Source organism: Diospyros lotus, chromosome 9 (genome assembly GCF_014633365.1).
Source record: "Diospyros lotus cultivar Yz01 chromosome 9, ASM1463336v1, whole genome shotgun sequence".
NCBI lineage: Eukaryota > Viridiplantae > Streptophyta > Magnoliopsida > Ericales > Ebenaceae > Diospyros > Diospyros lotus.
In genome coordinates, this window is record NC_068346.1 from 28554492 (window position 1) to 28578978 (window position 24487).

The 24487-nt window shown below is 36.9% G+C and overlaps 1 protein-coding gene across 3 annotated transcripts; it reads left to right on the forward strand.

Annotated features, from left to right (window-relative positions):
• The first annotated feature begins 2452 nt into the window (after window positions 1-2452).
• LOC127809816 (probable LRR receptor-like serine/threonine-protein kinase At5g63710) lies at window positions 2453-24304 on the forward strand. Of its 3 annotated transcripts, none has more exons than XM_052348935.1 (12): window positions 2453-2681; window positions 4112-4276; window positions 10239-10371; window positions 10531-10602; window positions 15241-15384; window positions 15539-15610; window positions 15689-15754; window positions 20239-20309; window positions 20387-20533; window positions 21418-21759; window positions 22291-22685; window positions 23699-24304. In XM_052348935.1, exons 2-12 carry the CDS (start codon window positions 4126-4128, stop codon window positions 24008-24010), a joined length of 1905 nt encoding a protein of 634 aa, XP_052204895.1. In that variant the 5' UTR covers window positions 2453-2681; window positions 4112-4125; the 3' UTR covers window positions 24011-24304. The 3 variants fall into 3 exon arrangements, with proteins under 3 accessions (XP_052204895.1, XP_052204898.1, XP_052204897.1); XM_052348938.1 differs by having other exon boundaries at window positions 20390-20533; XM_052348937.1 differs by lacking the exon at window positions 2453-2681 and adding an exon at window positions 3944-3964.
• The last annotated feature ends 183 nt before the right edge of the window (window positions 24305-24487 follow it).

A 24487-nucleotide genomic window follows, 5' to 3' on the forward strand; every position in this document is an offset into this window, starting at 1 on the left:
TACTATCTACATCTAATGCAATATGACAAGTGACTTGCCATCCATTATCATTAACATCTCATGTTAATCAATGGTAGTAGCCCATGTGTCGATCCATGATTGATAAATCATATTCCCCTTCTAATAAATCTAAGGATCGAGAATACCTTTAAGAATAAGATCTCTACTAGGAAATGTAGAGACTTATGCATAAGAAAAAATAAGAGTATAAATGAAGATATGACCTTTTATTAATGAACAAAATTACATCATTAGTGTCGTTTACATACATCTAGGGTAGCAAATGAGCTAAGTCATTCGTGAGTGGCTAGGTGTTCGGCTTAATGAAAGATTGTTTGAGTTTATTCGTTAAGGTAAACGAATCGAACTTAAGCCTAACTTTGAAACTCAATTTGTAAATGAGCCTAACTTGAGCTTAGTAAAGCTCGACTCATTAGCTCATGAGCTATTTCGATTAAAGGTTCACGAGTAGGGCCGATTAAAAGTTCGTGATAAGCTTGTGAAAACAGGTTTGTAAAAAAAATACATTAATAAATTTATTCATAATTGTATAAATATATTATTTTATGATTAGATAATATATGTTTATATTAGATATATATTTTATAAATATATATTATTTAACATATATGCATACATATCATGATATTCCTTTCTTCTCCAATAGCCTATACATACATATCAAATATTATATCATTTATTATTTAAATGGGTCTCTCTCTCCAAGAAATCATGTTTCTCTCGCTCATCTCTCTCTTCTATCTCATATTCCTTGTTTGCCTGTTTCTCTTCTTCTCCAACAACTGTATTTCGCCACCACCTCGCCTCTTTTCACTGACCTTCTCTTTGCCTCGACTCTCCTTGTTGTCCCTACTCTCGCTGCCAACCATCGTTGCATCCTCCATTTCCGCCACCTCTCGCTGTCGCTACACACCTTTCTCTTTATTGTTGCTGCTACACAACCTTCTTGGCCAACCAAGCTCGAGCTCAATTCATGTTAACTAAACTTGAGCCTGAGCTTTGGTTTGCCAAGCCAAGACTCGGCTTAGCTCGGCTTGATTGTAACCCTACATACATTTGATGAAATATAAATCTAGTATTTGGGCAATAACACTAACAATAGTTGAGCCTATTAAAAGTTAATATAAATGTTATAATTGAACTTTTCAAAAACTATCGTTATAGAAGATAGTGCTCGCCTCTCTAAATAAATGTTGCTTAGTGGATTCTAAAAATCCTTAATGAGGAGTCAAGGTAGTGGAATAAGCCGAGTTGTTTTGAACTTTTATAAATCTTATGTGCATTGTTTCTCCCATATTTTTTTACATTTGATTTTCACACATTGTGGACTCTTAATTTTATATTTTTTGCATTATTTTCAAAATTATAAAAGAGTAGAAAATAATTTTTATATAAAATTCTTTTAAATAGTAAAATTTTCAAGATACCCAATTCACCCCTCTTAGATATACACCCTAGATATACACCCTTATTTTACATTTTGATTAATTCACCAAGTAGAGCTGCAAGAGAAGCCCTTTTCATGGACCGGTTGTCAAAATTTTCTTTTTATTGAAAGGCATACATGGGTTAGTCTATTATTTCTAAATATCCGGTTTAACCAAAGGTCCCTCGTAGAAAAGGTGGGTAATGGATGGGGAGACCTTTTTCTCTCTTTCCAAAGGATAGAACAAAGGAGTGGTCGTTAGACACTAACAGTACAGTTCCCTACTTGTCGTGCACAATTGGAACCGATTCCACATCAGGTGGTAGCATCGCCAAAGCCAAAGCCAAAGCCACTCCTTTTTCTTTCTTTATTGCAAAGTCTAACCCATTTAGGTCTCGTTTATCCACTGTCTTCTTTTGCTGAAAACATTGTACTTGCAGTTGCCCGTCGCCTTTTCATCAATCCAGAAGGCAAAGCTAGCAACGTGACAAAGAACAAAGTGACAAAATAAAATCTGAAATCTTTCTCAAAGCATCACTCCAAACAATATATATAAAAGAAAAGACAGAGAAGTGAATCGGAATTGTGGCTTGATAAGACACCATCGGTTTATTTATTAGGAATAAACAAAAATATGGTTTGCAATATTTACTCGGAATCTTGTTGATCGATTGCAGAATATTGTTAAAGATAAGACAGGGATTGTATGCAAAAATTTGGGAAAATTACCTTTCAAATTCAATGAGGCTGTGTATCGGGCTGTTCTTCTGTCCACGGAGGACGATATAGATATCCAAATAAAGAAAGAATTATCCCAAACAGGGAATATATATATATATATAATCATGACGAAAGAGGTTTCTTCTATCATTGATTGTCTCTCTGTCTCAGTCTGGGCGTCTGAATTTTTAATTTTGAAAGAAAAGAAAAGAAAGAGTACATTTTCTTATTTTCTTGGTTGTTGACTATGGGATTAGTTTAGTGGGATTCTCATTCACCACCAACTCACCACTAGTAGCCCCTCCACTCTCCCATTGGCTTTGCCGGCATTTCAATTCCATTCCACCCGATCCTTCTTCCTTTTTCTTCCTTTTTCCTTTGAATGCTTGGCGGGTCCCTTGCACTAACCCTTGTGCAATTTCAGATAGTCCTGATGCCCATAATTATCAACTTCTACTTCTTCTTCTTCCCTCATGTTGGGTTTCTCAAGTACCCATCCCCCCCAACCCGCCAGGTATGTCTCTGTTTTTAATGATGGAACTTCGGCCTTGAATTTGATATTTATAGTGTTTTCCTTAATGGGTTCGTTTCAATTTGAAAGTTTTAACTATATCGTATTTGTGGCCGTTTATGGGGCTTTTCTAGCTCATATCTGCTCTCCCAGGAGCTCTGAAATAGCCGCATCATTGATGCTTTGTATTTCCTCAGCTATTTGTGTTTCGTGAGTAGTAGAACAATTAGTATATCGAACACTTTGGTTTGAGAGGTTAATTTAAGCTAATTCGAACTTTACCCCATTAATTTCTTTTAATTAATAATCGTCTTACTTTAATTTTTTGTTGTTCAGAAGTCTTAAAACTTCTTGAAACACATCAACAAACTTTTTGTCAGTAGCTCCATGTACAATTTCCACTAAATGATATACAAGAACTGATAGTAGAGTTACCGATGATGCCAACTTTGTTGAAGCGTTTTGACAAGTTTCAGGACGCAAGCGATACAAATAAAAATAGCACCTGATTTCTAGAGAATATGGTACAGTTACATGACTTTCAATATACTTCTCCCGATTGAGATTTATACATATATATATAGATATAGATATCGTTGAGCTAAATTTGCCAACACGCTTTTCTTTCTTTGGGGTTCTTCCTGTTGCAATTTGCCTTTACAGAGTGGCCAAGTCAGTTAATGCCTGGTTTAGGTAGCTGATGCCTTGGTTACTTAGTCTGAATGAACAACTTCATATACATTTGGAGTAATCTACTGTGTGTTTATGATCAGGCATTGTCTATGAAGTCCTTGAGTTCTTGGGTATCATGCCTCATATTTGTTGTTCACTTTCTGTTCATTAAAAAAATGTTAAGAACCATGTCATTAATGTCATTCCTTGACATGTAAGTACAAAAAAAAAGAGCAACATTTCTTACTTTTTTTTTTTTTTTATTCAACCTTGGCCAGGACTTGAGCATCTAAATTGTTTAGTTAAACAGATAACTTCTTTCAAACATGAAAAAGTTCTCTCCACCGTCCATAGTCTCCTTACCATGCTCACTTTTATCCAATGTATTCTTCAGCAATCTATCAAATGGAGGCATCCCATTCAATGAGCTTTTGAAAAAAATAACTTGCTCTGGAATGGTGAAATGCCAATGGCTGGATTACTCAACGGATTTCCTGTAAAGTGCTTGTAGCTGTGTCCTTAGGAGGCCTAAATCTGTCTCATATGCCTGAGGACGTCACGAAGTTAATTGATTTTTAACATGAATGAAAAAGTTGCTATCTTATTATGAGATGGTAATAGAAAATAGGAGCCTTTATTGATATATTATATTTTCATCGTGGTTTATATTGTTGCAAATATGCATCACACTGCAAAATATCATTTTATACTTTCTTTACATTTGTTATTAATTTTGTTATTTTACACTTTCTTTTGCACAGAAAAAGGTGCAAAAATGTACACACAGTCTTCCTTGGTTGCTAGAGCCAATCAAAGGTTTGGAGGCCTTGGCCACTGGCATACCCATTTAAAGCCACTAGTTAACTACCTTATTTTGTTCTCTCTGTTGAAGGCCAGTTATTCATCTAAGGGTCCTGATATTGAAGGTACTGTAAATTCTAGTCTTTTTTTGTTTTTAAGATCATACATAACTACTATATCTTCAATTAGGATTTCAAGTTTATTTAATATATATGTGTGTGTGTGTGTGTATACCACTTGCAGCATATATGTTATATGTTCTTTTCATTGGGTTACTGTCATGTACCTAGGGTTTACCTAGGGTTTTGATAGGGAATTGAGAGAAATTGAGGGGCAATTAGACTGAGAGGGAGGGAAATTCAACAAGAAATGAGGAAGGATTATAGAGAGAAGAGCAAGGAAAGGGAGATCAGAGGGATCGGGAGAGAGAGAATTCTCTCCCAATTTCCGTGGGAGTCCTTGGGGTCGTGACAATTCTCCCCTTCTTGAGAAAGTTCTTGTCCCCAAGAACTTCAACAATTGGCCACTACTCTTATTTAATACCAACTTTTTCTATCTGTTTTATTACTCTTTCTTTCTTTCTCCTTCGATGCCTCTTCTTTGTTCTTAGGTTCTCAAAATCAATTCCAGGCATAAATTGACCCCAAAACTTCAATAGAAGAAACCTTATTGGGTTCAAGCCCAATATAACCACATCTGGAAATAGCTGTCCAATCAAGATTGGTCTCCAATCTAAGGACATGATTAGCCACTTCCAGACTGACATAGTTAGCTGCTAAAACTTGGAGTCCAAAGGGAGGACTAACTGTGTTCGTGACTTCCTTTAATAGTTCATCACTGTCCAATACAAGTAAGGATGGCAGACACACATCCATAGTTGCAGTTATTGTATTCCCATCCAACCCACCCATGCTCTACTACAAAAATATCAGCAACGTCCTAGAAATGCAGCAATGGAGAATTGTAGACTCGCCTTGGATACTCAAACAAAGGCTGTTTGTGCACATTAGAACTAGGAGCTGTTGTGATACCAATCCCAACCATCGGCTCATCCTTTAATACAACAGACAAAAACTTGGATTTGCCAGCTAGAGTAAGAACCAACAAAGTAGTGGAAGTTTTGTTCCCCATAGCAAAACTTTTGGCTTCTTCAGCTATCTCCCTTAGCTTTCCTCCAATTACCAACTATCCCGAAATTCCTTACCAAATCCACACACCTTCACAACATTAGAAGATATTTTAGCTGCAGATATATCTCCAATCATACCATTTCCGATAATAATAAGGGACTCATATTTCTTTGCCAACCAAGAGCCACTCTGACACTGCAACTCACCAACTGGAATTTGAACAAATAAAACAGCAGGAAACTCTGCCTCCTGAGTTGTTTCCTGCTCACTGTCGTACACCCAAAATTTATCTTCCATAATTTTCTCCTCCAATGGTGCCCCAGTGTCCATCCCTACAATTTCTTTTCTTATATGGACATACTAATTGCATAGGAAGGGATGACCAAGTTCCACAAGTTCCTCAATGGCTGAAACATGGCCTCCATCATGACCTTCATCCCCAACATGATTTATAGCCTGATTATTTGATGAAACAATATCCCTGTCCGAACTATCAAATACATGAAAGCCATCTTCATAGCAGTTCTTATCTCCAATATGATTTATAGATTGCTTATCAACCGAATCATCAAATTCCTGCCCTTGAAAAATGTGGTCTACATAGATCTCCTTATCCAATCTCCTTTCATCTTCAGAATCTTGAGTTACCATTGACAAGTTCATTTCAGTTCCGACGCCAACTTCCTTAATATTAACTGATTTTTCAATTGGAACCTCTTGATTCCATGTAAATAATTAAGCAACTCTTTTTTCTTTCTGTTTGCCAGAATATTCCTCTACATGAACTTCTTTTTCAAAAAAATCAAATAGCTCATTTGGATCTGCTGCCCTTGCAACCTGAACGTTACAGTCTCCCTTTGGATAATCCATTTCACCGCCAATATCATCTCTGATATTGCAGTCATCCTTGTTAATACTACCTAAATCAAAATACTTATTTTGCTCAAAATCAGAGGTAAGCAATGAATCATTTCCCATAATCTTGATTTCTCCTTATATTGTTGTATTTTAAGGAACTCCTGAGGCTGTAATGCTTCCTTAACCATGTCATTCTTCTAAAACTCTTTGTTACGGTCGTCCAATCTTGATGATTGATTGTTTGAATCAATCCTCTTTTGATTAGAACTTCCAAGATGGTCATCTAAAATATCTCTTCTCGGTTTATCGAAGAATTCAGCGGGAATGTTGACCTTATACCTTTTAGACAACATCTTTGCTAACTCCTGTAGCTACTCTTGTTGCACACAGTGTATTTCCACGCACATTTCATGTATCACTCTGCTTGTTTCCTTGTCATTTGATTGAACTCATTATCAAATTTCTTTTCCCATGTCTCATGATTCTAGCCAAAATCCTCATGATTTCTATTGAATCCAACTGCAATTGCATCATTCTTCTGTTACAATTGAGACTTCAATTGTTTCATGCGTGCATTACTCCCCATGACCAACATTTTATGAACAGGACACTTCGAAGACCAAGGAGCAAGAGTTCTGTACATTCTGAATTCCACCCTTCTGTGAGCTAATCAACTCTGAATTAGAATCGCCTAAAACGCAATTCAATAGCTGAGCACCCGCTCTTCTTCGCCTTTCCAATTTGAACAAAATTAACCTGATTTCAGAGTCGAAATCAACCTCTTGTTTCCCTTACTCATAGCTTAGAATTCAATTGGAATCACCACCTGTGGAATTCTCTTAACTGATCCATTGTTATGAGTCGTTAAACTTCTAACTAGAATCTCTTAAATCACCTCGCAATCAGTTCCAATAATGACTGAGGTCGCCTTCCTGAATCGCGACTACAACAGCTAAAGTCCACTGATTCTGTCATAGCTGAGAGAGCAACTTTTGTAACCTTCATAAACATATCGAAAATGAATGCTGACGAGGATCGACTGTTCCGATTGTGATCACAGTGGAATCTACGGAGGAAAATCTTCTGGTATGCTTCATCTTCCACGTTCAGCCTCAGATCTCAGCCAACGCTCAACCTCTGTGCATTAGAATCAATTGGCCCAGTCGCCTTCAAATTCCAAGCCCCAAATATCAGCTAACACTCACCTTAATTACCACTAAAAAGGCTTCCTGATTCTTAGCCGAGACCACCTCCGTCAGAATTACAGGAACTAAATTCGCCTAAATTCAATTCGCTCCACCTGAAGCTCACACCACCTATAATTGATCGACTCAGTTGTTCGATCAATTCCACAGTTGCTTCCGGAAACTCCTACTGCAACTCGATCAGCCTCTTCTAATCTGCAACTAAATTGTCTACTCTGTTTTGCAACTAATTCGCTTCTTTTGATTTGTACTAAATTGCCCGCCCGATCTGCAAATACTATCTTCTCTGATTTGCAATTGATCGCCGATTAGGACTACTAGCAGCTGCAACTCAACAATTTCCTAATCTAAACCGATCGCTAAAAATCACTACAACCAATCACTATGGATCAGCAACCTCCAGATCTAATCACGATCACTGGTTATCAGTTCTGTTGCAGTCGTTGGCTCTTATGACGTAGCCTCCTACGAATCGCCTGCTCTGTTGAATTCGCCGGACTCACCGAATCGCTATTTAATCACTTTACCAGAATCACTGGAAACACCGTCGGAACTACCTGAGTTATCTCCCAATATTACAACCTACCTTGCTGCTGAGTTAAATGACTTATAGAAATCACAACCAAGGATTGACTGCTCTAATACCAAATTGTCATGTACCTAGGGTTTTGATGGGGAATTGAGAGAAATCAAGGGGGATTTAGACTAAGAGGGAGGGAAATTCAACAAGAAATGGGGAAGGATTACAGAGAGAAGAGCAAGGAGAGAAAGATCAGAGGGAAATTGGGAGAGAATTCATGAAAGGGAAAATGTGAGAATTCAATTATCATTCAAACATACCTTCTCATCCTCTAGTTGTGGCTTATATATAGCCTAACAACCTTTCACATGCACCCATGTGCAGTATAACTATAAGCATAACTACCTATAGCTAAGGACAAACATCTATAACAGAAAAGGAAGTTGTACAATATAGTAATGCATGTAAGCCAACTACTACTATATTTACTAATCTATCCTTGGGAATCCTTGGTCGTGACAGTTACTTTCTAGATTTCAAGCCATTAATTTGAGTTTCTGTTAATGATTGCATCAACATCATTGTTTGTGAATTTAATCAATTATTTGAAAATATATTGCATCAAGCCATGTATGAAATTCAGTTTAGTCCTTCCCTGGGCAACTGCAGAGTTATAGCCGAGTTATGTATGGCATTACTACCTGGTTGCATCATTAGCCATTATGTGAAAGGAGCATCTCTTCTGCACTTCTATGCTGTGAACCATACGTCTCGTAGCAGCTATGCTCAGTGCAGACCAAGAAAATTAGTATAGTGGGAGCAACGATATTCTGATAATTTTTTTATTAGAAAAACAATACAAATATCTATAATATTCCTCTATTAGATCTCATATATTTTGGAATGTATAATAGTTTCATTTTCAATGATGTCAAATATATCTCCTTTTATATATATTACTAGGCAATCATTAATCCAGTCATCTCCCATTCAGTTTCCTAGTAAAGTCTTGTATTCATTGCATAAAAAGCTCTTTCCATACTAGCTTTTGCAAATGGTAAGATTAGTATCAACTTCACAAGCAAAAACACAAAGGATAAATTATGTTCTTTCTTGTGTGCACCATTTTTTGAGAATGTTCCCCAATCCTTAACATTGTAAACAAAAAAAAAAAAAAAAAGGAAAATCACAATTTCAGGAGACATCAGCAATGTAGTTTTCTAAGTTGAGTATCAAGTGTCATAAGCACTATTGGGGAAAACTCAGAATGATAGAACTCTCCAAAACTCATAAGCTTTCTCTTGTCAAATGCAGATAATGAATTTGTTGGATGACACGTTATACACAGAAAAACTCTACATTAAATTCGTTAAATTGATTATTTAGCTATTGGAGTTGCAAATGATTAATCACTGTGAAAAATATCTCAACACTATAGTATTAGTAATTGTTAATGGGAGGGGGCAAACTGTCAGAGTGAGAAGAAGCGCCTCAATTTTTAGCACTGTCCTGCTTGACAATTTTTAGCTTTAGTTCTCTTTCATGTGCAAGGCACACATTGACATGCATCCAATTTTCAGTTGAGTCCTTGCACGTATATATCCGGAATATATATCATGCAAAAATTGTACAATGATGATGAACAAAAAAGGGAATCTTCCCCGAACCACGAAGCAACAAGAATGATTTCCTTTACATGATGAAATAGAATGCTCTGGTATTAGCAATACTCAAAAGCCTTAAAATTTGATCTCCTTCCAAATGCTCCACATCATACAAAAAGGAAATGCATCCGATACACAACTTTGGCAACAGCTTGGGTGACCCTAACCCAGGCGCATCAGATTCTCTCCTCACATCACTCATTGAACTCTAAACATGGAAAACAAGAAGGTCCACGTATTTCTTAACCAGAAAATATCAATCTCTCTTAATTTTCTTCCCCCCTTTCCTTTCTTTCCTTTAGTTAAGCAAGAAATACCATTAAAGAACAGTGTATTGAAGAGAACAAACCCTGTACTAAAAGGACAAGTAAAAGACAAAGATGAATAATGTCAAGAATTATCCAAAGACTAGATAAAATACAATTAACAAGGCAGAGAGTCCTTCCTGAACCATAAAACAGGAGAACAGAATGTTCAATGAAACTGAAGGGTCCAAATCCAACACTTTATGCACATTTATTTATTTTCACATGTGTATCTATGCTGCACTCAAACACACACACTTAGATAGTGTTATGTGCTCAAATTATGGGGTCTTTATAGAGTCATCAAACTGGAAAAATTACAGATCTTACTGTTACTGCTGGTAAGGCTTCTGAAACATTTAATACATTCCTGTTGGCTGGGTTTTCCACTTTGGCTATTTTCAGGTGAAGCTTTGATTGAGTTGCTAACGGCTCTGAATGACTCCAATGGAAGTATTACAGATTGGAACGATAATTTTGTCAGCCCATGCTTTAGTTGGTCTCATGTGACTTGTAAAAATGGAAATGTTGTAGCCTTGTAAGTGTTTTTCATTAGAAGATGTCTTTAATTTTTATAACTGTATTACAAACAAAGCATCGCATTTGTATGCTTCATGCATCCCAAATGTGTATTCCCTGTACGATATGTTATAAATGGTCTGCAATAAAATTAGTTTGTGAATGCATACATTTGCAGGAGCTTGGCTTCAAAAGGATTTTCAGGAAATCTCTCACCTTCAATTACAAAATTGCAATTTCTGGTTACCTTGTAAGTCTACATCAGGGTAATAATTTGCATTTATTTGCAATCATTTATAATGATCTCCTGTCTTATCAGAAATATGAACTGGTTCACTGATTCTGGAATATGATATGTTTTCTGTCTACAACAGTGAATTTTGGATCCTAGCTATCATTTTTTCTTTTTCATATTTTGGGACATCTTAGTATCCTAAGAAAAATAGGAATTATATACTTTATAGATGTATTTCCTTGAAAAAAAGTGAAGCAAGCCATAAAAAAAAAAAGAAAAGAAAAATGGTGGTAGATGGACTAGATAATACCCTGATAGAAGCTTGGAAATGCACAGGAGGAGATAGCATTTGTGGTCAACAAAATAATTAAATGTGATTCTTAAATTGAAGAGGATTACCGATGAAGGAGCAATCTAGTGCCTATCTACAGGAACAAAGGAGATCTTCAAAGTTGTACAGTGACCCATAATGACCCACACTATGAAACTTTGGAGAGGGGGGTTGAACAAAAGTTAAGAACAGAAACCAAGGTGTTCAAAAATTAATTTGGTTTCATGCCTAGTAGGTCAAAAATAGAAGCTATCTACATGGTTTCCTGCTAAGGTGCTTGATGAAAATGTCTAGAGATAGGCAAAAGGATTTACATAAGCTTTATATAGATTTAGGAAAAAGATTATGATAGAGAAAAGTCTTCTGAAGGGTTTTAGAGAAGTCCGAGTTACTTATATACAAGTTATCGATGACATGTATCATGGAACAAAAATATGCTTTATAGAACTTGTTGAGGAAATATTGAGGTTTTTTCAATTATAATTGCATTACATCATGGATCTGCTCTAAACCCTTATTTCTTTGCTTCAATGATGGATGAACTGACTGAACACATCCAACAAGGGATGCCTTGATGCATGCTATTTGGTAATAACATTATTTTGGTGGATGAGATAAAAGAAGGCATGAACACTAGGCTCAAGATATGGAGGGACACCTTATAACAAAAAGGGTTTTTGTTGTGTACATTGAAAACCAAAACATAGAATGCAAGTTCAGTAAATATAGAAGTGTGGATGATATTATGTTGTCACTTGATGATCGAGTTATTATGAGAAATAAACAGTCCAGATATCGTGGACCAATTGTTAAAAAAGGTAGGGAGATTATTGACGATGTTACTCATAGAATTAAAGCAAGATGGTTAAAATAGAGAAGTATGTTTAGAATCTTATGCGATAGTAAATATCTTAGATATGATGCGTTCTCTCTTAGTGCAGCAGTTCCATAGCTATGTGCTTCTTTCAGGAAACTAATAAAAAGGTCTTCTGGTCACTACCATCCACCTAGGAGGCATATTTTTGGTGGAATCTAAACCATTTCACTAAACAACAACAACAACAACATTTCACTATTGCTACAAAATTTTCTTTACTTAAGGGCCTAATTGACATTGTTCCTTTCTGCACTAGGATAAGGCCGCTTGGGTACCAGTTGAATATTCTTGTGCTACAGCATATGATGATTAATTAAGCCTATGGACTGTGTCAGGAAGGTTGAGGTCTGTTGGTCACATGGGAAGCACTAGGTGGTTGGTTGTCATGATTTTTGTGCAATATGACCCTTGCAGAGCCATATAAAAAGGCTTTCATCAGCATAACTGTTTTTTTTTTTTTTAACACATATACGCATAATTCGTATCTAGAATGTTCATATCTTGAGTAGGAAGAATGGGGCAGAGGTTCAGAATGCAGGGATATTCCAAAAATGAAGAATGTTTAGGAATGTGTTTTTTGTCAGTGGAGATCCATCAACAACCCATGGCTTCTCTATAAACGCATGCGCAGTGGGCAAATGACCCTTCTACAGTTCTCTTTTAGACTTGTCCTATGGATTTCAGCTTTTTCTTTCACTTTTCTCCATAAACATCGTGGAGAAAGTTAATGTCTCTTAATTAATCAAAGGGCTGTACATGGGCATTATATATATACACAAAGGAAATCTACTCACATCTTTGAACTTGGAAACTCCTAAGAATCTGCAATCAACAAATCAAAGACATTTAGAAACTGTATATTCTCCTAACTGTAAATTGCCTACAATAGAGGGATCTTGGAATATTCTAACACTCCCCAAATATGTGTGTGGATTAGGAAGAAAGGCATGGAAGATCTTTTATTACTAATGGAAAATGCACACATTTATGCTTGGCAAGCTCACAAGTATCACAATGCAGTGTGCTGACATCTACACTTTTAAACAAAGATGAAAACATGACACAAAGAACCTTGAATGAAGGATGACCTAAACAATGATATTAGAGCCAGATCTGACTTGTGGTGGTACTATTGGACAGCAAAGAAGTAGAGTAGTGAGCCTTATTGAACCCACCGATTTTATCTACCTCTTCAAGATAGTAGAGCCCATTGCTTTCCTTAGCACACCCAATCGTCCTCTCCGAATTTTGATCTTGAAAAACACGGTAATTGGGCAGAAAAGCTAGGCTGCAATTTGAGTCACTAAGCAGGTGGTAAATGGAGATGAGATTGGTGGTGAGTTTTGGAACATGTAGGGCATTTTTTAAGGTTAGGGAAGGACTAAGATGAATGTCACCTATCTTGGCTACGATGATGGAAGATCCATCAGCTGTGATAATTTTCTGGGAGCTTGAACAGGGGGTATAAGTGGAGAAAGAGCTTGAGGAAAAAGTCGTGTGATTGGTCGCTCCAAAATCAATTATCCATGAAGAGGGTTGACTGTAATTCGAAGCACTAAAACCATGAGAGGCAAGAGACATACTTGATTGTGAAAATGAGCAGACACTGGGGTTGGTGGAGGATGTACCTAGAGTTTCAAGAAAAGCCTTCAGCTGTTTATTGAGTCCCATTGTGCTAGAGGATTCCTGGGATCCCGGCCATTCCTTTGACTAAGACAGCTCCTTTGACTGGGACAGATTTGCCTGCCCCTTCCTTTGTCCGCCATATCCACGATCAACTTCTTGGGGTCTGCCATGAATCTTATAGCATTCATCCTTAACATGCCCTTTCTTCTTGTAGTAGTTACACACAAGATTATACCTATTGTTCTGCTTGGATTCAGACTTCTTACCCTCTGGCAGCGAAGCAGCTTGCTTGGCTGTAGGATTATCCTTGTAGTTAACGCTGATCCTTCCATTGCTTGGTCCTTAAGCATCACATCCCTTCTACTTTCCTCTGCCCGGATAATGGCAATGGTCTCCTTCAGCGATGTTAATTCTTCTTTGCCAATGATTTGAACCCAGACTTGATCATATTCAGGCCGAAGTCCAGCCAAGAAATCATAGATTCAATCTTTTTCAATAAACTGCCGTAGAGTAGAAGCATCATCTTGTTCTTTCATTAGAAGGGATCAATATTGATCCATCGCCTGCCATAGGTTCTTCAACATATTCATATACTCTGTGACAGAAAGGTTGCTTTGCTTGGCAGCCATCAGTTTGATCTTGATCTCACAAATTTTGGCTGAGTCATTCTTCTTGGAGTATGTCTGTTGGATAGTCTCCCAAATCTCCTTTGACACGAATAAAAACATACACATATCACTGATTTCTGGTACCATTGCATTCCAAAGCCATGCCATGACCATCAAGTCTTGTTCATCCCATGCTGCAAACTTAGGGTCATTGGGTTTTGGTCTTGTGCCAAGAAGATGAATAATCTTTCCTTTCCCTTTGAGGAACGCTCGAACCAATTGCGATCACTTCAAATAGTTTTTTCCATTCAATTTGTAAGAGGAATGGAGATTTTGCAACTCTCCCGAGGGTGTATTGCTGATTGAGTCTTCAGTTGGAACAGGAGTTGCGGGAGTGGTGATGGCAGATTGGTTAGACATAATGATACGGGGAGATTGATCAATCGGTTTTGATTATGGAGGGTATGACAGTAATGAACGCCGAATGTCGACCAGCAGCTTGAATAAGGGTGCTATCTGCAATAGCAAAGGTGAAAAAGGCCGGTAATTGAGGGAAGTGCTCTGCTGGACTTCAATGTTGATTGAGCCTAGGAACGTGGCAGCGGCGATTGAAGCTGACAGAAAGGACACCAAGAAACCCTACAAATGATAAGGGCAAAATGGCCAGCGATGAAGACTGGAGAGACAAAAGGAGCTGGGATGAATGGCGAAGGACAAAAAAAAACACCCTAGGAAAATGGCTCTGATAACATGCGGAGAAAGTTAATTTCTCTTAATTAATCAAAGGGTTGTGCATGGGTAGTATATATATACACAAAGGAAATCTAATCACATCTCTAAACTAGGAAACTCCTAAGAATCTGCAATCAACTAATCAAAGAGATTTGGAAACTATGTATTCTCCTAACTGTACATTGCCTACAATAGGAGGATCTTGGAATATTCTGACAAACATTATAGAGAGGGTGCCAATATTGACCTTCCCACCATGGGCCTCATTGCGTGATGGCCACCAGCCAGGAGACACACATTTGCCTATTAAGTATTTCATACTTTTAGTATTATTTTTTCAGCTGTCATATCTTCACATGTACTAGTGAAAGAATACTGTACCATACATTGGTGTACAATAACTGTTCATGAAGAAACAATTTAAACTCCTGATGGTCATTTCGAAGGAATGTCATCCAGAACTACTCAACTTCATGCAGGGAATTACAGGATAACAATTTATCAGGAGCATTGCCCAACTATCTTGGCAGTATGGAGCGCCTACAATTTCTGAATCTTTCACACAATAATTTTAATGGCCCCATACCTAATTCTTGGGGTCAGCTCTCCAGCCTAAAGCATCTGTAAGCCTGCTTTCTACTTTGTAAATCAATTCCGTATTTTATCTTTAGTGAAAAAGTGATCTGGTTTTTGTTATATCTAAATTATAAATAACTCTTAATATTCTGTATTATGCTTATCAGCTGTCCTGAAACTATAATCTCATCCACTCATCAGGGTTCTAAGCAGTAACCATTTAAGTGGACATGTGCCTGTATCACTTGCAAATATTTTGGGCTTAATAGAACTGTAAGAAATCTTTATTGCTTTCTGACCTGAAAACTACCCTTTGTTTGTTTTCTGCTTATGAATTGTTTTTGCTTGCAGAGATCTTTCATCCAATGGGCTAACTGGAAGAATCCCAATGCAGTTGTTTCATTTGCCATCATTCAAGTAAATTCATTAACCATTTTTTCCAACTCCTGAATTTTCTATATCTTTTCAATCCTTAAGAGTGGTAAATTGTTGATATTTACTCAGCTAAAAAGATACTGATTTTTAGTTTCCTTTGTAACTGGATACTGGATTACTTTAACGAGAAAATCTTTCTTCTATAATTTAGAAAATAGAGGACCAAATTCTATTAACATAACTGTAAATTTTTGAATGTTTTCTAGAAAAACAAAAAGAAAAAAAAAAGAAATGATGTTTTTCTAGTTTGTTGACTTTTAAGTGGGTGTACTGCCTTTCTCAAAGTAGTTTAATGACTTTTAATCAGGTATGACCAGCTAAAACTGCATTCCTTTCATGGTATTGGAAACAACTTTTTCACTCCTTTCTTGATCTAATCTGGAGGGCAATGATAATAAATGATTCTTGATTTGCATATCTTTCCTTGAGAAGGTGATGTGTATAGGTAGAATTACAGTTTTCTTTCACTTTCTTCTTTCCAAGTTTCATTTTCTTCTTTATAAGTTTTTTGACTATTGACCTAACTCGTGTTATCACAACTACCTGTAGTCAGCCATGCAACTTCTGTTTCTCATCCACTTTGGCAATCTCTATTAACTAGCATGCTAACTTGTGTTTCTATATTATGTTAGCTTTTGTTCTCCCTTGTCTCTTAAGAATTATCATTAATATGAATATTATTGCTCTTCCTAACTGCGGCATAAATGGTTATTCTATCTTCTAAATGCCCAAATTTGCCATTTATTGGATCAGAAATGTTATATTCCAGTTCTTTGATATGTGAGCCTAGAATTAGGTTATAAAGCCGCAATAAGTGTTACATTTTATTTTGAACTGTTCACCTGCTCTGTTTTCACGATAGTCTATTCCTTTACAATTGTTATAAGAGGTTACCATTTCCATGATTTTGTTTTGAAGCATACCTTTTATTTCCACTATCTGGTATATATTATATTTGTCCATAACCATGTAAAATATGAGCCCCTGGATTTGTTCGATCTCACATAATGGTTGTGGAGGTTACCGGAGACATCCACAACAATGCCCTAGCCTGCGTTTTTTTTGGTATCTGATGTGTCATAGGCAAAAATTTATTAAAAGACCAAAAAAACCTAAAAGCCCAAAATAACTTTTTGGGTTAAAAAGGTGTAATTTTTTCCTAATCCCGAGGGGGCCCCACACAATGTGCATACTAGATAATTCCGACATTGAAAATCCCTTCGAAAGTCATATGAAAAGGATAAACATTATTTATAAAGAATTTAAAGTCCCGCACAATGCGCATACTGGATAATTTCGACATCGAAAATCCCTTCGAAAGTCATACGAAAAGAATAGACATTATTTATAAAAAATTCTAATTGTAATAAGCTTTGGAATATCAAGATAAATGTGATCCATAAGAATTCTAATCTAGTGGATTCCAAAATGTCAAGAAAGACATTATCCATAAGAATTCTAATTCTAGGGGATTTAGGAAAGCTCCATACTCCTTTATAAATAAATATGCCCTCATTCTATAAAATGTACGTCACTAATATTGGTTTTAATACAACTTTCAACTCTTTAGTGCCTAACTTAAATATTGAAGTGTTTGTGAGAGGTCTTCCCTGCGCCCTTTGATCATTCTCTTTCTTGCAGACCCTAGGCAGCTTAACGATAACGTTTCCTATTATGAAGAAATTTATTATTGTATTCGAGCAATAATGATTGACGTCATCCATGGGAAATATTCAAAAAGTCTAAGGATACTAAAATGGTCCTTACACGATCTCAAGGTAATAGACATGACAACGAGGGTCCTGACATCTATAGCCTTCCTAATCCTAGACTATAAGAGACTATCTGCTAAAATTCCAGGAGCACAAAACTAACTCCAAGAGACCAGGAGACGCCAAAGAACAATCTCCAAAAGACCACGAGATGCTAGAAAACATTCTCTGAGAGATTGTGAGATAGCAAACGACAACTTCTGGGAGATTGTCTTCGTGACTAAGCATGACTTCCAGGAGACCATCGTCGAAGAATGTCAGGAGACCGTTGCCAAAGAACTCTGGGAGACCGATGAAGACGATGATGACTGCAAACTGGGAAATCAAAGATCGACAACGAAAACCTATGGAAGATAAAAAACAACTTTGAAGGACGATATCGTCGGAAAACCAAAAAGAGTCCATGACAATGGCAATAATACCCTCTGGGAGACCGAGGGCGGTGACACTTTCTGGGAGATTGCATAAATGATGACAAATCAAAAAACAGGATTGATGGCAAAAGCGAGATCAAAGCAGGCAAAGAAGCTACAAGAGACAGCCTCCAAGAGACTAAATCAAACCTTAAAAGATACTAGATCGGACTTTCAGGAGATACTGTCGTGACTAAGAAAGACGAATAAGACACTTCTGGAAAACAAAAATCCATCAATCCAACAAAAATTTCAAGAAGAAGAAGAAGCAGAAACTTGGGAGATCGTAAGCAATTTATAGAGAAAGGAGAATCGGCCACCAAGAGAACAAGGATGCACCTCATCAAAAACGATAATGGGAGACTGCAATAGGCTTCAGGAAACCAAAAGACCTACAATAGAGTTTCAAGAGACCTAACATTGTCCTTCAAGAGATGTGAAGGAAAGATTCCAAAATCCCGAGAAAAAACCACTCACAATGAAAAAGGCCCAAAATAATTAAATATGTTGCAATACAATGAATGCACGGAAAGAGTTAAAAGCCATCGTTCATAGCTCTAGTAACATGTACACACAACACTGGGGAGCCACATTCCATAGCGTCCCAATGTTCGGCCTAGCCTCACCTACGTCACCACCTCAAAGAAAATTGGTGTATGCCTTCTCGCCATGATTTACCTTGAGGCTAAAAATTAAGCGACGCTCGACCTAAGTTTCTACAAGGTGGACAGGTTCAAGACCAATGACCAGCAAAGGATAAAGCATGGGTTCTTAACCCCAGTCTTAATTAGCACACTTATCGGGATTTTAAAATCCTAATCACTTTTTGTTTGAGCTCGGCTTTCCCTTACACTCAAACTGGGAACCTGACAAGATTATTCTAAAATGATAGGAAGGCTTTTATTTGAAATGATCGCCTTTAATACAATGATTCATTTGTAAAACCAAGGTATGGCAAGTCTAAGGAAAGCACATTTAAATTGCAAATTACAAAGAGAACGATCTAAAAACCAAAGCGCAAAAGGGTGAGAACGGTCTAAAAATCGAAGCGCAAAAGCGTGAGAACAGTCCAATAACAGAAGCGCAAAAGAATGAGAACGATCTTAAAAAGGAGAAATATAAGAGAAATAAGGGCTGACCATGATATAATCTACTCTTCCCTCTAAGAAACTCGAATGAAAGAGTGGGGAGCAATTGATGTGTCATAGGCAAAAGCCCATTAAAAGACCAATAAAGCCTAAAAGTCCAAAATAACTTTTTAGGCTAAAAAAGTGTAATTTTCCTCTAATTGGGGAGTCCTTGCACAAATCGCAAACTGGATAATTCAAACATTTGAAAATCCCTCCAAGAGTCATACAAAAAGGATAAACATTATCCATAAAGAATTCTAATTCTAATAAGGCCTCGGAATATTAGGATAAATGTTATCCATAAGAATCCTAATCCGAGTGGATTCCAGAATGTCAAGATAGATATTATCCGTAAAAATCCTAATTTTAGGAGATTTAGAAAAGCTCCATGCTTCTCTATAAATAAAGAGGCCCTCATTCCAGAAAAGGCATATCTATGATATTGATTTCAATACAGCCTTTAACTCTTCAATGTTTGACTTAAGCATCAAAATGTTTGCGCGAGAACTTCCCTGTTTCCTCTAATCATTCTCTTTCTTGCAAACTCCAGGCAGCTTGATGACAACGTTTTCTGCTACAAAGAAATTCATTGTTATATTCGAGTAACAACAGTATCATATGTAAAGATTGCCCCAAATGACATAATGGTCCTTCTTAGCATGTCTCATAGCATTTTTAGTCAGATGTGAAATAGAAAGGGTTAGTTAAGAAGTTCTTTGATATGTGTACTTCCTCTCATCCTCTCATTGTACATTGGCATTTGCTGATTCTACAAGCTCTTGCTGCATTCCACAAAGTAGTTCTATATCAGTAGAGTTCATTAGTAATTGGCACTTTACCAAGGTTAATCCCAACTTTTCTTTTTTCCAAAATAATGCCACCTCTAGTAAGAACTGAGTTAAATGGAAATGAGCAGCTATTAATTTGATGTAATATTTTTTATGGATTTTTGTACTCACTATGGATTCAAATTTCATTACTTTTTTATGTGAAGTATTGTACCAAGCATATTACTTTTTTTTTGTCAGTTCTTTCCTTTTCTTTTTTGGTGTGAAAGCTTTTAAATATAATAGGAAATTAAAAGTTCTGCATATCCTTTTCTTTATTTAGTTTCAGTGTCTCCCCTCTATCTCATCCATTGCATACCTCAGCTATACAGGGAATCGTCTTTCTTGTGGGTTGAGTTTGCAGCAGCCTTGTATTTCAAGTTCTCCCATTCCCGGTAACTCTTAACTGTTAAGTTCTACAATTTCTGTCAAAGCAAATTTATATACAAAACCTAACATTCAGATATTACAGCAGTTTCTTCCAGGAAATCAAGACTTGAAATTGTCATTTCTGGTGTAAGCTGTGGTGTGTTCATTCTTCTGTCACTTGGGGCTATTTTTACATACCGATACCAAAAAATGCATAGACTCGAGCGTGATCTTTTTGTAGATGTCTCTGGTAAGCTCTTCTGGTCCCCTTTTTCTTGAATTTCATTAACTAATGTTACTGGGCTTGGCTCCTTGAGTATTATACAAAAAAAAAATTATTTCATATCAACATAGCTAATTTTTCAGTTGAATGCTTCTATAATATCATGCAATTCACTTATCATCACTTTCTAGGTATATATTCTATGCGCTTGAAAAATCACCGTTGAAAAGATTAAATCCAAATTTCTGGAGGTGGATATTTTTAGCTGTCTCTTCAAACCTCAATTGCAATAGCTGGACTTTGCCGAAGTAATTTATAAGTGGGCCATTTTTCCATGTCACATGTTCTGAAGTATTGATCAAGCTTTTATAAATTCAGTGGTCTATTTCTACCAAAAGAAGGCTAAGATATTTAATGCCTAAGGCATAAATGTTTGTACCTGTAAATGTAGTAATACAAAATAGTTGTTTGAGTGCAGTGCATTTCATGGTTCCCCATTGTGTCCTCCATGATGCAGTATTTTCCAAGTAGAACCTCCCTTGATTTTCCAAATACACAACCAACACATCTCAGTTATGCACACCTAGAGAAAGAAATTCACTATTAATGAATTTCACTACTATGGGATAGAAGAGCATGGTTAATTTGTAGTTCTGCACTCCTTCCACACTCCAGGGACTTTTGAGATGCAAAAGGGGAAGATCGAATTCCTGGAGCACATAATGGACTTCTTGAACTTACCTCTTAAAATGGCTCCTTATATGAAAGAATCCTGTTATGTGTCATGACACTCTGCATCCATGGATATATTCTTTATAGAGCAATGCTGATTTCAGCTTGGTCGTATTTCAGTTTGTCCAGTTTTTCCCTTTGTTCTCCTAAGGTTTGTCATTGACATTTTTCCCCTTCAGGTGAAGATGATTGCAAAATTTCATTTGGCCAACTAAGAAGATTCTCATGGCGTGAGATCCAGCTTGCTACTGATAATTTCAGCGAAAGCAGCATAATTGGTCAAGGAGGCTTTGGAAAAGTTTACAGGGGCGTTCTTTCAGATAACACCAAGGTTGCCGTGAAACGTCTCACAGATTATCACAGTCCTGGAGGGGAGGCTGCCTTCCTGCGGGAAATTCAATTGATTAGTGTTGCAGTTCACAGAAATCTTCTCCGTTTGATTGGGTTCTGTACAACATCATGTGAGAGAATTCTCGTTTATCCGTTCATGCAAAATCTCAGTGTTGCTTATCGTTTAAGAGGTTTGTAACTCACAAGCATACACTTTGGTAATGTTTTTTCATTGATAATGTTTTTCATTGAACTGCATTAACCTGTCAAGTAAGTTCTGCTACTATGAAGGGCGAGAAATCAAACACATTACCATTTCTGCACTTCCTTTCTTTTTTCTTCTGGATGGAACATTTTAGCACTTTAAAGTAGTATATTTCACTGCACCAAATAAGGTTCTTTAGAAGTTGCATTCCATATCTTAATTACCGAAAAAATAAATAAATAAAATAAAGAAGTTCCATCCCATACATTATGTAATTGGCAATTGATCATCTCTGTCATTTTGGCTGTGTAATGTTTAAATTTCGCTTGGAAGGCACAGCATTCAGATGATATCTATTCATGAACTGCTGTTGTGACATACAGATTATCAAAAAGTGGATAAAAATATATTTTCTTCAAGAAGTCAATGAACTGGCTTTTTTTTCCATTTCTATAATTATTGAATTTGTGTAGAAGTGATTCACACTTAAGTACTCATCTTTTATGTCCTATGCTAGATTTAAAGCCTGGAGAAAAGGGTTTGGACTGGCCAACAAGAAAGCGTGTGGCTTTTGGCGCAGCCCATGGCTTGGAATACCTACATGAACATTGCAATCCTAAGATCATACATCGTGATTTGAAGGCTGCTAATATCCTTCTGGATGATGATTTTGAAGCCGTTCTTGGAGATTTTGGGCTAGCAAAACTAGTAGATACAAAGTTGACTCATGTTACAACTCAGATTCGTGGGACTATGGGACACATTGCTCCAGAATATTTGTCTACTGGAAAATCATCAGAAATGACAGATGTGTTTGGGTATGGCATAACTCTTCTGGAGCTTGTAACTGGTCAGCGTGCAATAGATTTCTCTCGTCTTGAGGAAGAAGAGGATGTTCTACTCCTTGATCATGTAAGTGCTCACTTATGTTCTATCCTCCTACTTTTGTAGTTTTTCCATCTCTCTCTCTCTCTCTCTCCATTATTTTAATCTTGTTTTACTTGACAAAACAACAAAACATACACTTTTTTGTGGGCATTAGTGACCCCACGCCAAGCGACCCATGTTATTGTTCCTGGTAAATCAAGAGTCCATTGTTGGACTTGATCTAATAATTTTTTTTTTTTGTTGTTGTTGTTTTGGTAACCAATCTAATAAAGTTAGTTGTATTTGATATTTCACATTTTTTTGTATAGTTGATAATCACTTTATATAGCAACAGAGTTTTTGTATAGTTGATAATTGCTTGTGTTAGGAAATTTGAAATCAAATTGTATACAAAAACCATTATTAACTGAAATCGGACTGACTTGATTTCGCACGCGGAATTGTGCTGGATCATTGTAGGTTGAGTTACTGGTTCCAAAACGAAATCACAAAATCAAAAATGGCTTGTTTGCCACAACCTAAAAGCCACACACACAAAGAATCTACTTTGAGAGTTCGTTTCCTTCTACACAAGTCAGAAAGCACACGAGCACTTCAATTTCTTTCGGTCCTTTTTCTCTCTTAGGAATTTCAATCAATTTTTCAGCCAATTTTCCAGCAATCAATCTATTTGTATATACCACAAATATATATATATATATATAGACACACACACTAGCATGGACGAGCATGCTTCTCTCCCATCTGCCCATTTCTTCCAAGTGTGGAGGAAGTGGGTTCAACTACCGGTTTGCAGTTGATCTCCCTGTAACTGCACACAACAATTGCAGATCTGGATCTTGGTCTGGATCCAGATTTGGAGTTGGATTCGAAGCCTATTATGGGCGGGCCAATCCAGGTACATAACCCAGATTTACTACAGCTTGGAATGAAGGAGAATTCACCAAAGAACATACTACTAACTAGAAACTTCATTGCAGCTACTTTGTTTAACTACATATATTTTTACCCTATTTGCTTGCCTATTTCTCCCGCAGATTAAGAAATTGCTCAGAGAAAAGAGGTTGGTGGACATTGTGGACGAAAACTTGAAGGACTACGACCCCAAGGAAGTTGAGACGATTGTGCAGGTTGCATTACTCTGCACCCAGAGTTCACCAGAAGACCGTCCAAGGATGGCAGAAGTGGTCAGCATGCTTCAAGGAGTGGGTTTGGCAGAGAGATGGGCTGAATGGGAGCAGCTTGAAGAAGTAAGAAATCGAGAGTTCTCCCTCTTCTCCAGCCGTTTTGAATGGGCCTATGAAACTACAAATGACCAAGAAGCTATACAGTTGTCGCAAGCAAGATAACCAGAGCTGCTCGGGAATTCCCCTAAAGATATCTGCATGGTTCTCTTACCATTGCGATCATCCATGCACCGTGCTGGATTGACAATATTATTCGAACAAACTTCTTGCCTATTTTACGCGGTATGGTAGTTAGTTGTTGGAACTGCTACTTTTTGGGTTGTCATATATATGATGTAACGGTTGCAATGTACTATAATCGTGCTCATCTTCTTTTGTTTATCTGCATCCAGCAATTAATCCAAATGGATATGTACGATCTTTTGATGATTCCAGTGGCTTGGTTTTTGGGTTTTATTTTGTTTGTTGTAAATGAACTGCGAGGGCTCACTTAGCCAAAATAATGTCAACAGAAAACTAATTAATTTGAAGACAAGTATGAATGTCAGTAACTTCTTGTTTGTATCTCTCATAGCTTCTAGTTCTAGTGTTAATTGTATTCCTGTCAGGCTGAGTACTGCCTGATTTTTCATGCAAAAT